At 36.3% G+C, this 18,047-nt stretch overlaps 1 protein-coding gene across 3 annotated transcripts in view; it reads right to left on the bottom strand.

The window, feature by feature from the left end:
* The window catches only part of myo6a (myosin VIa), a 106,572-nt gene that overhangs the window by 20,022 nt on the left and 68,503 nt on the right, over positions 1 to 18,047 (bottom strand). For all 3 annotated transcript variants that reach the window (XM_051654686.1, XM_051654687.1, XM_051654688.1), the window contains exons 11-19: positions 14,856 to 15,036; positions 8,490 to 8,634; positions 8,024 to 8,181; positions 7,302 to 7,393; positions 5,349 to 5,421; positions 4,876 to 5,003; positions 2,510 to 2,605; positions 917 to 1,087; positions 256 to 294 (exon numbers count right to left, since the gene is read on the bottom strand). In XM_051654686.1, the coding sequence (XP_051510646.1) occupies positions 256 to 294; positions 917 to 1,087; positions 2,510 to 2,605; positions 4,876 to 5,003; positions 5,349 to 5,421; positions 7,302 to 7,393; positions 8,024 to 8,181; positions 8,490 to 8,634; positions 14,856 to 15,036 (1,083 nt within the window). The remainder of the gene's footprint in view (positions 1 to 255; positions 295 to 916; positions 1,088 to 2,509; positions 2,606 to 4,875; positions 5,004 to 5,348; positions 5,422 to 7,301; positions 7,394 to 8,023; positions 8,182 to 8,489; positions 8,635 to 14,855; positions 15,037 to 18,047) is intronic.

Raw genomic sequence — 18,047 nt, 5'->3', positions numbered from 1 at the left:
GGGGTAAGAAAAATAAACTTAATTCAAGATATATTCTCACTATAAAACCTAAATATCTTTACGGCAGTGTAATTATTTTTGCTAATCAAGTAAAGGTATTTTGTTTTAAGAATGTTTCAATATTTTTACTTTTTGCTGTGTATACTGTATGTTTACTCTGATGTATCACCTTAGCTAGGATATTTGTTACTACATACTGTCTAGAAACACTGATTTAGCTCAGATTGAAAGAAATAAAGGGGTTTGACAACTCACGGTACTGCGCAGCTTGTCCAAAAGGATATTCAACTGTGTCTGTAAGATACAGAGAACATATATGACAAAAACAAAACAATACATGCCTGTTGATTTTTGCAATCAACCTTTTTAAAACCATGTGCCCACAGAGTAGTCTACCAGTACAAAGAGCATTTGACATTTACACAGACAAACACACAGCTAAAACTAAAATTCACCTCCACAATTCTCAGGTGCTGTATGTGGTTTCAAGGGCATTCTGATTGTTTTTTTATGTGTTTGCATAGGTGTTTGTGGGTGGTTGTTTACTGGCTAAATTCAAAAGAGTCCAGCCCCAAGTTTCTATGATATTCTGGTCTATAGATATATTTTGGGTCACTCCTTTAAATGTAAGTTTATGGATTTTTTTTCCACCCATTTTATTGTCCACCAAGCACAAATAAAATGTCCAATCGCTTACAAAAGTAAAAGCACACCTAAAACCTAAACAAGCCACATGATTTGAGGTAGGCCATTATTCATGTCTGCAGCACGCTTCACACTATTAGGGTTAACATAATTAGGGTTAAGGGTTTGTTTAAATCCCTGAGAGCCATAGTAATATGGATGCTTAGCAAACATTTTATGAACACAGCCGGAAAATACATCACATAACAGCATATGTCACTTTGAGACATACCTTGAATTTGTTGCCCACACTGATGAAGCTGAGTTTCCCTGCTTTCTGTTTGGTGTTTTTGGAGTTGTTGGAGTTCTCAAAGAGATGTCCGATGAATTTATCCTTTGACTCGCTTACCAGACACGCCAATGACATGTGAAGGGCATCATTATTCTTCTCCACAAACTGAGTCTGAAAGTCAAACATTAAATACTCAGGAAAATATATTGACATACATTGCTAGGACATAAGAATAAGAATTTTCAAGAAATTCCCAAATCAAGACTGAATGTATCTGGCCTATTTTATCATCTCCACATTGATTACCAGTGTCTGTCCAGATCCTTTTCCGGTACAGTGCACGGTTATATTTTTCCAATTTTTTTTATTGAATTTCAAAGAATATTAAAAAAAACAGTATGATTTGGCTATTGTCATTTGGGTGTACTACTGAAATTACGCAAGTTTTGCATCTATTTAGACTCAAAAAGTGCCTGAGAAAAAAAATAGATTTGTGTAGCTTACGTGTAGCTCAAAATGTGTTTGACTGCCAGTTGAGTCTCATAATAAAATTTTGCCGTGAAAGTAATGAATACCGTTAAATCATTTGTTGCATCATCCCTTTGATATATGAGAAATAAACACCAAAATATAACAGAATATATTCTACTCTATTATATTCTAATTGTCTTAAAAATGTAACACTATCTAGTCATTTTGTATATCTATTTGTGATAGATCTATGTGCTGGGACGCTAAAGACACAAGGTATGTAATAATGTTAGGTAAAATACCCATGCATTTAAAGGAATGTTCCGAGTTCAATACAAGTTAAGCTCAATCGACAGTATTTGTGGCATAGTGTTGAATACCACAAAATGTATTTTGTCTTGCCCCTCCTTTATAAAAAAAATAAAATAAATGGGTTGCAGTGGGGCACTTAAAATGGAAGTGAATGGGGGCCAATTTTTTGATGTTAAAATACTCACTGTTTCAAAAGTATAGACACGAGACGTGTTAATGTGATTTTAGTTTGATAAAATTACTTACTAACCTTTTCTGTGTTAAGTTATAGCCAATTTTACAACTTCGTTGCCATGACGATATAATGTCAACAAACCCTAAAACCCTAAAATGACAGTAAAAATTATGATTTAAACAACTTTAAAGCTCAAATAATACATGAGTTTTAACAGAAAAATTGATGTAAGTGCTTTTATAAAATTATAAGCTTCAAATTTCTGTCTTTAAACCCTCCCAAATTTGGCTCCCATTCACTTCCATTGTAAATGTCTCACTGTAACCAAGATTTTTGCTTTTTTTTTTTTTTTTTTATTTAAAGAAAAAGAGGGACGAGTCAAAATAAATTTTTGTGGTAATCAACATTGTGCCACAAATGCTGTCGATTGAGCTTAACTTGTATTGAACCCGTAATATTCCTTTAAGGGTTATTAATATACAATAAGTAGTCACAGTTGTACAGTTATAGTAATTTTACAATGGTTTTAGAACATGGAATCACAATTGAGTTGCAACTACCTGTTCTTAAACAAAAAGCTTGGAATGGGAAGACACATTGTTTATGTGTTTGTGTGTGTGTGTTTGTGTGTGTACTGTCTCATAGCAGACTGCTCCAGCAAAGTGTCTTATGATGAAGCCCTCATCATCTCTGACATTCCTGTGCACAGCCAGCTTGGATTTCCTGGGAACCTGTGAGACGAGGCATTTAACAACAAAAGTTAGTCATTTTGTTTTACATTTTTAAGCTGTCAGCAGATATAACTAGAGAGCAATGTTGAAATAAGATCCAGTGTGCAATATGGCTGGGTGATGATATTATAATATATATCATGCCGACGATATAAAGTCAATCGATAGAGATTTCGCACTGCCGTGTATAGCATATGTAAATGTCCATGTGCGTATCTATCAGCCAGAGAAAACTGAAGAGACATGGACAGGGAATTACAGGCATTGAAATGTAATTGAAATTCAGCAAATTCAATGACATTCATCTTGCATTCATAACAGGGATGGGCATTTTGGTCATTTTGTCTACTCGAGTACCTGTCGAGTACTTGAGGGGCAATGACATGTACATAACTGTATATATAATAACATGTCTGACAAACGTCTTTGGCTGCTGCTTTGTGTCTTGTTTTTTTAGTGTATTGTCTATTCATTATTATAGGCTGTTATAAAATAATATGTTACAAAAGATTGCATAATCAAAATATCATATATGCATCATATTTTGTCATTATGTGAAGATTCGCTGCCTAACTCAAAAGAATGTGCACAACGCGCATCTGTCTGTTCTTCCTTTAGGTTACCATAGTAATCTTAGTAAGCGTGCACCAGTTTTTTTTAGTGACTGTCTGAACCGTCTTTTTTCAAATCACGGTTGGCTTAACAGGAGATGCCATAACCATAGTGTGTTTAATATGCATGTTAAGTTGAAATTCAGTTTTGAAGACGCTGCATTGTGTTCCATTTAGCTACGCTCTATCTAGCTGTTTGAAACACTCGCAGCGCGTTGAGTCCACTGCTACATGGCTGGTGTGTGTGTGTGTGTGTGTGTGTGTGTGTGCATGTGTCATCCCAAGTGTTTGCTCCTGTGGTGAAAGCCATGATGCTCCGTATTGTTGTTGCTGTGTTGATTCATGAAGCATTCTATTCAACTCGGAGAGTCGGAATTTCCACCTTTCAGCGGGGGAAAGTGCAACGGAATGACACTTTATCTCGGACTTCTAACCTGAAAACTTGTGTGGAAATCTTCAACTCCCATTTCGTCGAGATGCAGGTGTGTGTTACGTCAGCCAGGGCAGGGAGGTTTACAGTCAGTGACAAACATTCACTTTTATTAAATAATATCCATTAACGAGTCAAAGTTCTTACATTAAATGATAATAAAACATGTTTAGCAAACGTTTTGCAGAGACAGGTGTTCAAAACACGGTTAATTACACTCTCTTTTGATTATAGTAACGATAGCGTTGCAGCATCGTATATCAGTTTGGTTGCTATGAGACGTCTCTGACAATCAATATACCCCTCAAAATCACAACGTAATCAATCTCAAAATTAAAAATACTTCTTTGACACATTTGTGTTTAGTTGTCAGGTAATTGTCACTGAATTTCAGTCAAGTGAGAAGTCACTTAAGCTTGATCACCAATCATCGTTTTCAAGATCGATCATTGCTGCCACATCAGAGTGCCCGAGTACTTGTGCCCATCCCTAATTCATAAGTGCTTAATTTGCTTTTGACATGCGTATCTGTGTTTCACGTGAGTGTCTCTCACGCTATCTCTGGAGCATGCAAATGCGCTCGAGTCCAGCAGGCTTCCTGACATTTGTAGGTGGGTTCACTAGCGCTACACAAAATCGTGACTCTGACCACAAAACTTGCAGGACCTATTTGAATTCTTCGGCCATGTTTGCCTTCAGATATTCATTTATTCTCTATAGAGATGACTTAAATCATTAAGTGCTTATTTTCATTGGATAATACACTTTTTCCCGCCTTATGTATTATTTTCTTTGTTGCATTGCTTTGAGAAGATCTTGAGTTTCTTGAAGAAAGATTATAATAATAATAATTATATTGGTCAACAACATATCAGACTGAAATGTGGCATAATGTGAAATGCAGTCTTATGGTAAGGTTAAATTAAAACTGTTGAGTTTTTTATTTATTTTTTTACTTTGACTATGTACAGTATATCAAATTCCAAACAAAGAGAAAATTATAAAAGAGGAAGCAGTTTTCATTTATATATTTAATTCACTGACTAGATTATCCAAAAATAGACATTCAAATATGGTTATTTAATATATAAACCCTTTTTTTTTTTTTTCAGAAATAAAATTACTATATTGTGATATAGTAATATGTGGTCATCATGATATAAAATTATTTATATTGTGATATAAGATTTTGGTCATATCGTCCACCCCAACTGTGCAGTGTGACTCACAGTCAAGCGGAAGTGCTCCTTGTGTTTGCTGTGTACAGTTTCTGTAAAGTGCTGGTCACTTGGTTGAGGTAGACGATTCTCTTCATCCAAGATATCCAAGATCCCCACTAACTTTGACTCCACCAAGTCTGGACAGGGCAACAAATGCAGAGAGCTAGGTCCTTATACACATTAAGCACATTTACAGTGTGTCACCAAAACCTTTCCATCATCTTTTAGGACAAACACGTTGTTTGCTTCATTCTGTGCTCTGCTTTATTGGAGTTTGTCAGAGTGAATTACAGCACAAACTAGAGAAGTAAAGTTTCATTGAGGCAAACTTTGATGTTGGCTCGAAAAAGCCTTGCCTCAAAGAATTAAAAAGCCTTTAATATAGATAGATAGACAGACAGACAGATAGATAATAACAGCAGTGAATATGCCCAATAAAGTCAGTGTAGTTTTCTAAAGAACTCAAAAGTTGAGACACTGACCGATACAGTCTTGATTATCCACATAATGAACTTCATTCACTCCTAGCCCTTCTCTCTGATACAACTCCTGTTCCTGTGAACCAAACACAAACATCAATATCAGTACAGTTCTTTGTCTTTATATGATGAATAATAAAAGAAAAATAAACTTCACTAGACAACCAGACAAATAAAGTTTGTAGACAAACTTTGAGGTTGGCTTGAAAGAGCCTGGTCTGAAAGTTTAAAAAAAGATTTAAAAGCTTAATTAGTTTGTTATTTAGTTAGTTCCAGACAGACAAACAGACAGACAGACAGACAGACAGACAGACAAATAGATAGATAGATAGATAGATGATAGATAGCATGTTTTAGCACTTAGCGTGACATTGCTAGCATGCTTTAACATGTTTTAGCATGTTGTTAGCATTTAGTCTGGCATTGCTAACATGTTTTAGCACTTAGATAGGTGTTGCTAGCATGTTTAACATGTTTCTAGTATGTTGCTAGCACGTTTTAGCTAGATAAATAGAGAGAGAGAGAGAGGGAGAGAGAGAGAAAAGAATAAATGGGAAGAGAAAAAGTAGATGATAGATAGATAGATAGAAAAGACAGAGAGAAAGAGGGAGGAAAAAGGACAAATAGAAAGAAACAGATAGAGACAGAAATATTGTACTGATATGGCAATATTGTAAAAACAGTCATTCAAATAAAGCTTGATTGCATTTAAATTTGATAGAAATATAGATTTGATAGAAGAGCAGCCCAAAGCATATTAAAAGAGACAGATGGAAATAGAGATTTGATAGAAGAGCAGCCTCACGCCATAAGCATTTTTTAGATTGATGTACAAGTAGTTCAACTTAAAAATACATGTTCTGTTCAGTTACATCAAGCTTTATTTTTAATGCAAGAATGCACCTCAAATGAACACCCCTGAAGAAACAGTCTGATCTGTGTCTGGTGGACATGACCCAAAACTAACATCATCACACAGGGCTCTATAAGATTGACTAATTGACTAGTTGTTCAGACAATCCAACGTCTAATCCATTTTGAAGTTATCAGCCTGATCTCATGAAAATTACACTACTGTAGCAACATTGTTGCAAAACAAACTAACTTACATGATTCTTTACACGTTTCGCTGCAGTTTCCCAGTGAAATGTCCAGCAGGGGGCCACAACAGCGAGTGAAATGGTGTCGTAATCAGACAAGGTTTTAAAGGTGAATGTTAGATAGAGGTTTTAATGAGTAAAACATCCATCTCTAACATAAAACTTGAACCTAAACCTAACCAATAGTGATCTAAAATAAAATGAGAGGTGAACAAAAGAGACATCTTTACCCTAAACCAACACCTAAACCTAACCTATAGTGTTCTAAAAGGAAATGCGACATGAAAAGCACATTTTCTGAAGCAACCGTGTAATTTCTTGTCGCTTCTATGACACTTTCGTCTTCCTATCAGTTTGTGCTTGGCTGGGTTCCAACCATGGTATTTTGAGTCAAGTTCACACTCTATGAGGTGAGATACCACACCGATCACATTGGAATAAGTGTGTAAATGTAGGTGGGTCTGTAATACAAGCATTAAAATGTCTCGTTTTTTAAAGTGAAAGTGTTTCGATATCATAACATTGCAGTGTGTGAAATAAGTGTCTCTAAAGTCATAATCAGCCGTTGTACTCGTGATTTCTATGAATGGGAATAAAATGCACAGTTGTTGTAGCGGCTCTAGTGTTCATTTCACCAGGAAACTGCGCCGAAACGTAGAACGTAGCACAAAAAACTCAGTCTGCAAAAATTTAGTTATAGTAACATTCGTTCCATGAGAGTAGACTGGACATTCTGTTGTTGTGCACATGAACAGATGTGTTATTTGGCTCTAAGTTGTGATTGGATGAGGTGTGTGAAAAGCTGTTGTAAAACACACACTCACACTCCTGCAAGTGCTTGAATCTGCTGACTCACCTCTTTGAGGATGCGTTCATTAAAGAACTGCTGCAGCTTCTCATTACAGTAGTTGATGCAGAACTGCTCAAAACTGTTGTGTTCAAAATACTCTGAAAATGACAACAACAACACAATAAGGTTTGATTTAAAGGGCTCATATCATGAGGAATCAAACCTTGTGATGTTTCTGGCTGCGTGTAGCACCTGACGCTCTGCATATCCTTCTGTGGAATCCCAATGTTAAAAACGAGCGGCAGGATCATTATTGATCTTAAATTCATTATTGATTTTATGAATCCATCACAATGTAATGTAGCTTTGCAAAAAGGTTGCTATTTAAGAATGTGTCAGGTAAAAACTTTATTTGACATGCATATCTGCAGCTTGTGTGTGAGTGCAGCAAAGCAGTGTTACTGATTTTATGTGTGAAGGGGGCGTTTATTGAAGGCCATAAAAATGGTTGTGAAAAACTAAAATGTTCATGAAAAACTAAAATATGACAAAAATTATATAAAAAAATAAATATTTATAATCCAATATATTTTGTAGGTTAATACATACTACTGTATGTGTGGCCATCACACTGTACTGACTATTATATTATACATTCAGATCTCCTATAAAGGCACCCATAAAACAAATGCAAATGAATATGCAAAGGAAAATGCAGACAATAATAACACTGTTGGACAGGAGACTGAGGAAGAGTCTGAGGGTGATCAGGGAAGACGATGTCATACCGAAGCCAGCGATGTCCAGCACACCAATGAAATGAGCAGAAGAGTCGAAAGGGAAGCACTGGTTAATCCTGGTGACTACATGATCAAACAGACGGCTGTAGATGGCTTTAGCTAAAGCATCACGAGCGTTACTGGCCTGCTCCACCTTCAGAGGAACCCTGAAAACATAACAAACATCTGATGTTTCATATGCTGCAGCACCTTATGGTCATTACATTACATTTTTATACATTTTTGTTCCCTGGGAATCAAACCCATGGCATTGCTAGTGCTATGCTCTACAAACAGGACCGCTCAGTCATCATTCATTTATCATTTGTCCATTACACCAATAAATCTTGCTGAATTACATGTCCTTTTGTTGAAGTGTGTTAAAGATCCATGACCAACCAACCTACATGAGAATTTTAGGTTTAGTGTTTTAGTTTAGTATTAAAAAAAAGGGATGAAAGTGATTTTCTCTTACTTGATGACTGTGCCTTTAGCACCCCCTGCAGTGGTAAGCATGACTCTAGTGGTCAGACTGACCCTCAAATCCTCTTCATCCAGACCCAAGAGCTCAGCACAAAACTCTAGTGACTGACTGCAGGCTTTCTTAATGTTACAGCCACCTGAAAACACACAAATATTATTTTTGTTTTATTTGGTTCTGCTCTTCTGGGTACACACAATATGGCTACAATCTATATTCCATTTGTGCAATTGATATTTTGTTGTATATTGTGTACACTGTTTGTTGTGCTGTACAGTGTTCATTGTCTGGTTGATAATTCAGTACAAATAAAGGAAGTTTTTCACCATTTTTAATCACCTTTTTGCCTTCACTAGCTCTTTTTAACCCTTCAATGGTCTTAACATCCTTACTTTGAACTAACTAGTCCCTACTTAGAACATACAGAGTCAGTCTGACCCATTTTTTTATCTTAAATTTCAAAAGCTTGTATAAAGGATCTGTTTGCTCGATCTCCCTAATTTTAGTCTTAGATCATTCTACTAGATGGCACCAAACACTAGAAAAAATACTTTTTTTTTTCTCTTTCACCTTCCATCACAACATACAGATATGGGGTTTGTGACTCCGCCCATAGATATCCAGTCTTTTTGGGAAGCCCCACCCTTCACCCATGTTTTGTGGAATATCACGGCCTCTGAATGGACTACAAAAGTGATTTTATCATCAATAGTCAGGAAAATATTCAAACAATGATTTGTTTATAATACTTTTTTTGCTTAACTCCATTTTTTTATTATTTACCCAGACAAGCTGAGAGACAAGTAAAAATAGACACATTTTGTAGAAAACAACCTAAGGTAAGAGCTGATATAGAGTTTGTGGCTATTTGGGGCTTACAGAAGCAGTGATCGGAGCAGACATGAGTTTTCTTTTATTCACGTTTTTTCTCACAGCTTCACTTTGAAATTCTTTTGATGATTATTTGAACAAAATAATCCAATAACTAATAACTTTAATAAAAAAAAAAATTAAAAAAAAGAGGTGTTTGTTATATCTCATTTGAACATGTCAAACATTTAATAAACACATAATGAACACTGAATTAACAGTAAAACAACTTTTGAACAAATTAATATAAAAAACAAATCTTGTTTACATTTGTGTCTGATGTCAATGAGTGTTTGTGGGTGTCCGTGTGTGAAATTATGTGTATGAGTGTACTTATAATAACATTTTGATCTTTTCTACCATTTTATGGTGGGGCTTCTAAAAAAAGACTGGATGTATCTGGGCAGAATCACAAACCACGTTGGGGCGCCCCCTGCCTTTTAGACATGTATATTGTGATAGAAGGCTATAGAGAAAAAACCACCAAGAGGAACAATTTAAGACCAAAAGTAGAGAGATAGAGCAAACAGAGCTTTTATTAAAAGCTTTTGAAACTGAAGATAAAAAAGGGGTCAATTTGACCCTGAGGTACAAAGTATGGCCTTTTTTTTGTAGCTTTGTTTACAAATACATGAAACTTGGAAAAATGGCATTGCCAGGTTCAGATCACCTCTGTGGAGTAAGTCATGAAGTTTCAGGCTGAAAACTTAGTTAAGCTGACGTAAATTTAGTTAATAATGTAAAAGGGTAAAATTGACCCATGAACTAGAGCAGTGTTTCCCGACATTTTTTATGCCACGGCACACTTTTTACGACTAGAAAATTCTACGGCACACCACTATCCCACATAGGCTAACCATCGTCAATATTTTTCCTTTTCAAGAACTTGTCCATGTTTTCTGTCCGTCTTAGTAGCGTGTTTACTTGTAATGTTTGAAATTCAACAATGCAAAAAAAATAAAAAAATAAATAAAAATAAATGGGTAATGAAAAAACAACAAATTTGCTTCTTTTCTAATTTGTAGATTTGTACTTGCAATGCCACAACAAATTACAGGGATGCAAACTCATGAGGGGCGAAAAAGCTAAGACAATCACTGGTCCACAAATTTTTTTTCTGGGGATATTTTTTTTTAAAGAATAAGCTAAAAGCACCAATTCCAGCTATTTTAGTGATTCATGTTTATTCAAGTTCACAATTGTGCAGAATTAGCTGCAAAATAAAGAGTATTTTGGTGAGGCTTGCTTCTGTTTCACAAATTTGTTCAATTTTTTTAACTGATTAGTTCAGTGACCCCTTCTGGAAATGTCACTAGGTGGCGACAATTGAGCGTCTTATGTGCTATGAGTGAGTCAGTGAATCATTGAGTCATTCATGACCGAAATCTAGAGAGACTTTATAGTGTTTAAGCATTAAAAGAACAAAGCAGATCTATAGTTTTCCTTCAGTCTGAGCATTATTTTTCATCCAAAAAGACAACAATAATAGTCAAATAATAGTGAGTTTCAATAATGTCCTTACCTTCTCCTTTATTAAAACTTGCATGGCTACAAATCTACTGACTTCAGTAGAAGAATTATAAACACAAAGCAGATCTACGGTATCATTTTCCTACAGTAGCCTATTTAAACTGCTGAGCATGGCTTTTATCAGAAAAGACCACAACAATAGACAAATAATAATAATTTTGAGTTTCAGTAATGTTCTTTGTCATTGTAAAGCGCATTTCACATGAGTTGAGTCGAGGCGTCAACGCTCCGTTCAACGCCAGCGTCAAGTGCCGCATTGCCCTCCACATGACAAGAGTTGCAGAAAGCATCACAGAGGGGCATTTTACGAGTTTGCCATGTAAAAAAGCGGGAGGTGTGCACAATAAACACTGAAAACATGTATTTGGAAGAGAGAAAAAAAGCTTTCAGTTGCTTTGATAGCAGAAAGTAATAAAAGGACTCGTTTATGTTTAGGTCTAAGCGTTTTCTTGGTGAATTTAAATTTGTTCAATAACTGGGGACTCTGATATTCATAAACGATAAGCTAATATTTAATTAAAAAAAATAATGAGACATTCAATGTCTCTTCAAAAATTTGGACAGTTTTTAAATATTTCTTGTTGCCTAGTACTCTCAAAGACATTATTGGTGAAGCAAAAACGTGTGTGTGAAAAACACTTTGGTGTAAAGCGGCGTCACTTCATAGAATTCAATATCTGATATAGACTGATATAAATATCAGTCACTTTTGCACATTAATCGTTGCTCTTCACAAATCACAAAAGTGACCGATTATGGTTTCAAAACAGCAAATTTCTCAGAAAGGTGAGGAGTTTGGATCCCTGAAATTATAATTTTTTTTTTTTCATGTATTTATTTATTTTGTGGAATCTGATAATTTTCTTCCACAAGAAAAAAAATATATATATTTTTGCGGCACAGTGGTTCGGAAACACTGAGCTAGAGGTCTGCACAGGCCTTAAAATGAAACCCAACCCGTACCCGAGACCATGTGGCCCGTAAAATACCGTCAGATTATAAGCCCGAACCCGACTCGAAATCGCTCACTATATTTATAATTTCTCCTACTAGCAAGTACTGTTGCAATAGGCTATTTTTTTATGTAAGGATATAGGTAACATTCGTAACAATATTGAAAAAGTAAACATACAGTTTTAACAAGGCATGGCAGCCCCTCATTACACTAGAGCAGAAGGGAAAAAACATTGCCTTACAGTTTATGCGCTGAAAATTTGCTTGATGCAGAACAATCTGGAATAATAATAATACAAAACAATGCAACAGTCCCCTCTATGAAGCCTGAACTTGTTCATAATTTTGAATCTTTAAGACACCTGTGCTAAAAACAATCTAGACGCAGCGCACAAATAATGAAACAGAGAGCAGGTGTTCTGACAAGCGTTTTTGACAATTTGAAGTTCTTTATAACTTGACACGGTGTTTAAAAAGTGGCGGTCCTACGCGAGACGCTGAAGAAACCAGGGTGCAACAGTCAAAGACATGCGTCCAGCATGCGTTTACATAGGAAAACAATGGGAAAACAGAACAGATGTGCACAAAAACACGTAAAGTGTGAACGGCCCTGAACTCGTTCGCACTTGTCTGTAAGTGAGAGCGTGTGTGCAAAACAAGTTTGGTAGGCCTGTTTCATTTTTCATTCATTACAAACCCAAACCTGAAGTCCTACTTGAAAAACTGACCGAACCCGGCCCGAAACCCGTCGGGTTGCAAACCCGTCGTTGCACACCTCTACCATGAGACCAAGAAAGGGTTAAACTTGTCCATTTGTCTATCTATATGGAATGTTGCCATATTACTGTAGCACTCATTACTGCGGAGATTGAACAGTCAAAAAAATAATAAAAGAGATAGAACAATTTAATCAAGTTTTGCTAAATAACTGAGGTTTCATCTAATATGAGCTCTAATTAATCATGTTTATTGTTCTATTTACACTCAGCACACAGCATTGTCTTTATTTTTATTAACAACATATGAATTTCCTGGAATATGAAGTCATATCTTTGACTTTGTTTTTGGTTGACCTATAGTGTAGGTTATTATCCTCAATAACCTACACTGTACTAATAAACACACATCTCAATCTACCACACACATACACATATGCAGGGCCATAGCAAGAAACTCTGGGCCCCCTGACTATACATTGCTCTGGGCCCCTTACCTACTAAAATAATACAGTTTCGAATTTGTTGTGGGGCCCCCTGGACCTTTGGGCCCCTAGAATCGTTACCACCTTTCACCCCACTGGCTACGGCCCTGTATGCATGTGAAAATGCACACACACACACAAACTTGTTTTTATATCATTATGGGGACTCTCCATAGACCTATCCCTAAACCTAACCCTCACAGAAACCTTTTTGCATTTTGAACTTTCCTTGTAAATACTGTGGCAGCGGGGGCGTGGTCGAGCGCCTGTCTGGAGAGAGAAAGCGGTAAGGGCGCTTACACCTGAGCTAAATTATGTCTAACACCTGTCTCTAATTCCAGTGAGCTTAGGGAGAGCGGCATATAAACAGCCACGCCACCGCCAGAAGAGAGAGAGAGAGTCTGGCACGAGAGTCTCACGGTGAAGCTACTGAGTTCGTGACGTTACAGAGTTGTGATAAAGACTTTGGGATGATTAAGAGGCTGTGACTAGGAGCCTGTGACGCTAAAGAGTTTGTGAAGCTGAAGAAGTTACTGTGCCAGTTGTGACTGTGTTATCCCTAAGTTTGTGAATAAAAGCTCACCTGAGACCTGAACCTTCCTGTCCCAGTGACCTCATTCCCTCACAAATACATTTAATGCTGTACCACAAAACATATGGAAACATTCCACAGGGAAATGGAATGCATGCTATATAGTCTATTATACAACTTTACCTTGCATTACTGGCAACAGAAACAAAATATGACTGTGCGCAGACCTCAACTCTTATATTGCATAAAACATTATTTTTTATCATGAACAGGTCATTTTGAGTATAACATGAACTTTAGACCACAGAAAACAAGAAGTTACCAAATGAAACAACAAAATTCACAATAAAAAGTGTGTAAATATACTTGCCAAAAAAGTGAAACCATGCAAGCTCATTAATTATTCAAACCCGATGCACGCTGGGAACAACAGCTTCGAAAAGTAAAATGTATTATTATTTACCTGTGAAATTTACTCAAATTAGCGGATAAATATGACAAGGTTTTCTACTTTAGGACTGATACATGATGAGGCATTGTAAATATATAAAACAATCATACATAGTATTTTTAAGCTAGAGCATTCATTTTTACATGTTTGAATTGAGTTCAAATGTAGAATTTACTTAATATTTTTAAGTTAACACTAACTTATTCAATTTAAAAAATACTTAATCTTTTCTGCTATATTAACTTTTTTTTTTTCAGTGCACGTTTGTTTTTATATAATGGTAGGAACTTCCCTTTGACTTCTATTATTTGTATATAAAATTGATTTTGTTTGCTCTTCCCCAAACCTACACCTTGTATTAAGATATTTATTCCCTTTATGAAGCAGGTTTTTGTCATAGGGACTGTGTACACTGTCAAAAACAACAAATCTTATCAAAGAATTTCTTTTCAATGTGGCCAACACTTTAAAATGTGTGAATGTCTCTGCCTTTTGGCATCGATTTCAATGAAAGACAGCATAAGCACACATTTCAAGCCAAATAATTCACAAATAAGTTTGAAATGGTGAAACAAAAAAGATATAGTGTTGAAAAGAAAGACAGACATGCAGCATTGTGACACTTTGTGGCTGTCAAACATTCTTGGAACATGTTCATAGATATTGTGCTGAACTCCACCGGTGGTTACTCTGCTAAGATACCTGTGTGAACTTGACTTGAACTGACCTCATACATCCACTAATATCACCTCAACTGTTGTTGCAAAAATGGCTCAGAACAGTGCAGTTAGCTCATAATTTGTATGCAGATGCCACGTTTACCTGACGTACTGCCCGCCTCTTCAAAATCGATGTTTCCCAGGTGTAAAACTCCTGCCACCACTCTGAACAGATTCAGTTTCTCTGTGTCATCCAGACCGATCTTCTTCATGGCCACACACATTCTGTTAAAGTCCCCGTGATCGTCCAGCAATGGGTCTTTGAGAGGACCTGCCTTCAGATGCTGAGGAACAATGCTCAAGTTAGTCGCAATCTGAGACTATGACAGCCGTGCTCATGAGCTGACTGAACAACACTATTAAAGGGATAGTTCACCAAAAAATAAAATCTTCTTCTCCAGTGTAGCACTCAAATCCAATCTGGCAGCAATGACGTTTAGTCACAAGACCCATGCCGCAAGGGTGTTTGGAATCAATGGAGTCAACTGCACTATTTTTTTAGTCCACATGACTTCTGTAGTCAGAGCTTCAGTGAAGGAGAAGATTCTCAGTGATTAATACACAGCTCTGATTAGTCAAAATGTTTACACGGGAAGTTAGCAAATTGATACTGAGAGGTCTGTTACCCTGGCATTAGCCACATTATGCCAACTCAATGACAAGCGGCATCTCCTATCAGACATTTTTGCATCAGCTCCAGCATATCGCCCTTCCCTTGTGTAGCGTGACCAGAAGTGTGTTACATCAGCAGTGTGGGAAACTCGGGTTCAAATCCCGCAGTGAAACCCAAGTAATCACATTAGCATAATCAGTTGACGAGCGTGATTCAGAGGTTGCATTTTTCCCTCTCTCATTAAATTTGTACTGCACTGATGGATAGGTTTAGGTTTGGGGTTTAGGTTGGTGGGTTCAGTTTATCAAACATGCATTCCTCTTTACTGTATTACAGCCTGTACAGCTGAATACAACTTGCTTTACAACTCCTTATTGGCGCCCTGCTGTGGACATTTCATCCAGAAAATGGAGATTTCGGAGATCAGTTTGTATTGATCAATCACAACATTCAGCTGTCAAAAATGTCTGAATAATGATCGTTGTCCACAGCAACACAGTATGACTGACTGCTCATCCGTGCAATCTACATTATGTTTTCTACATAGCTAGGCTTGTGTTTTCTGTCTTTCATATTAGTTTGGTCTCTAACAAGTAAGATAATACAGTAATTTCAAATCAATATTTCAAGAGCATGTTCTCATTTATTTGGTAAGTAGCTATGTAATAAGCGGGATAACTTTCAGTCAGATTGAGACAAGATCCTTCCATATTATTATACCTTACATAATCATCAACTTACATTTCTGTCTGTTTCTCACATCATATGGCTTCAAAACACTTGGATGATTGTGCACGAAGTGTATGAACTACATTTATGGTGCGTTTTTGCCATTTTGGAGCTTCAAAGCCCCAAACCTCATTCACTTTCAGTGTATGGTAAAAGAGTGGTCTGGATATTCTTGTGCCACTAAAGAAGGATAATCATATGGGTTTGAATGAGGGCGAGTAAATGATGATTTTTGGATGAACTTTCCCTTTAACTGTATTTCAAAGAAACCTGATGGACTTGCTTTGGAATGCAAACGCAGCTGCTAGAGGGAAATAAAAACTTACAGAATAAACAGCAAGAGTGTCACAGTACGCTGTCATGCAACCTCACTAACACAGCCCCTTAAAATCACTCAATGAGAGTAAGGGCACTTACACATTAGAGAACATTAGAGAACGCTCTAGGTGTATGTTGCATTGTAACCCTTTAATGCATACCTCGGGTCTTTAGTGACCCGGGACTTGTGCCCACACCTCTTTAGTATTCCTCAACGTTTGTATTCTGAATAGTGTAACAAAGTAAATGGCAAAATTGCACAAAAATAAATATTTTATTAATACTTAATTAACAAAAGTGTATAGGGTCCTTAAAGACTCCAGATATGTAATGGTTTACGCTTCCTTAAATCATATTTTTATGATTATTTCATATCTATATAAGTTTACAATCACAGCATATCTATTTCTTGGTTTAAGGCAAACGTTTGGTGTTTGGTGAAACACCCATGCAAGTAAGGGTCAAGGATATGGAAAATAGCCAGATCAGTTTGAAATCAAGTGGAAATACAGCAAATTGAATTTCCAGAAGCACAACTGGACCATGTAAGTCTGTGCAACACACCATCCTCATTGAAATCAATGCATTTACAGCATTCTCCAATTCTAAATGTAGTGTGTAGTCAGCCGGTTATAATTACACTGCAAGTTCTTAGTTTGAGGTGTTCTGATTAAAAAGTCTAACTGACCGTTTCATTTCATTCTGTCAGTACATCTGGGAATCACAGTGATCGGATACTGATGTCTTTAACATGAACCTGGATTCATGTGGTGAATCTTAAAAAGCATACTGGAGATGCATACAGACGTACTGTGACATTCTGTGTTAAACCATGAACAGGAAAATTAGGAAAATAGAGGAGATGATTCCTTTATCTTCAGACAAGCCAAAGCAAAACAATGAAACAGCAGCTTAGCTCCCAAGATGTGAAGTAGCTTCCCATTTTTACAAGAACTGGGTCAAATACATTTCATATTTCTATGATTGATCGTCTTTCAAATCCTTAACTTTATTAACAAAAGGAAAAGAGAAACAATGAGGGATATGTTAGCATATGTACGTAAATAGCACATTCCATGCGGTACATACTAACATAAAGTATGGTTTACATAGGGCTGCTCAATTAATCGGACAAATAATAGAGATTACAATTGTGATAAGTCTTGATTTCAGGATTCAGGATTGCATTAAAATTTTCTTTGAAAATAAATAACTTAATGGTCACGATTGCTATATCAAGAAATATATTACTATATTATTAATAATTAATGATTAACCATTGTGTTTTTTTGTCCTAGGCTTAAGCATACCAATTCAAGCATAAGCATATGATTGTCCACTAATATTTAGTATACAGTATACTTGACCCAGGTCATGTATTCATATGGTAAAAGAAGAGAATATAAACAAAGCCACCCCTGATTGTGCCAACCACCCATAATCACCTTCTCATCCTGTGATCAGTGACACAAACACACACAAGCAAACACGAAGTTACACGTGATTAGTGCACACACAGAGACACAAACATACAGAATCATGTTATATATGATTAATGCAAAGATTAGATAAGTTTGATCACATGCAAAAATAAATTATAATTTAACATACAAGGCCATTAAAAGAAGACCTTGT

The sequence above is a fragment of the Myxocyprinus asiaticus genome, chromosome 25 (assembly GCF_019703515.2).
Source record: "Myxocyprinus asiaticus isolate MX2 ecotype Aquarium Trade chromosome 25, UBuf_Myxa_2, whole genome shotgun sequence".
In the NCBI taxonomy this organism is placed as follows: domain Eukaryota; kingdom Metazoa; phylum Chordata; class Actinopteri; order Cypriniformes; family Catostomidae; genus Myxocyprinus; species Myxocyprinus asiaticus.
Note: the sequence above shows the minus strand (reverse complement) of the source record. Positions and strands in the feature narration are given on the sequence as shown.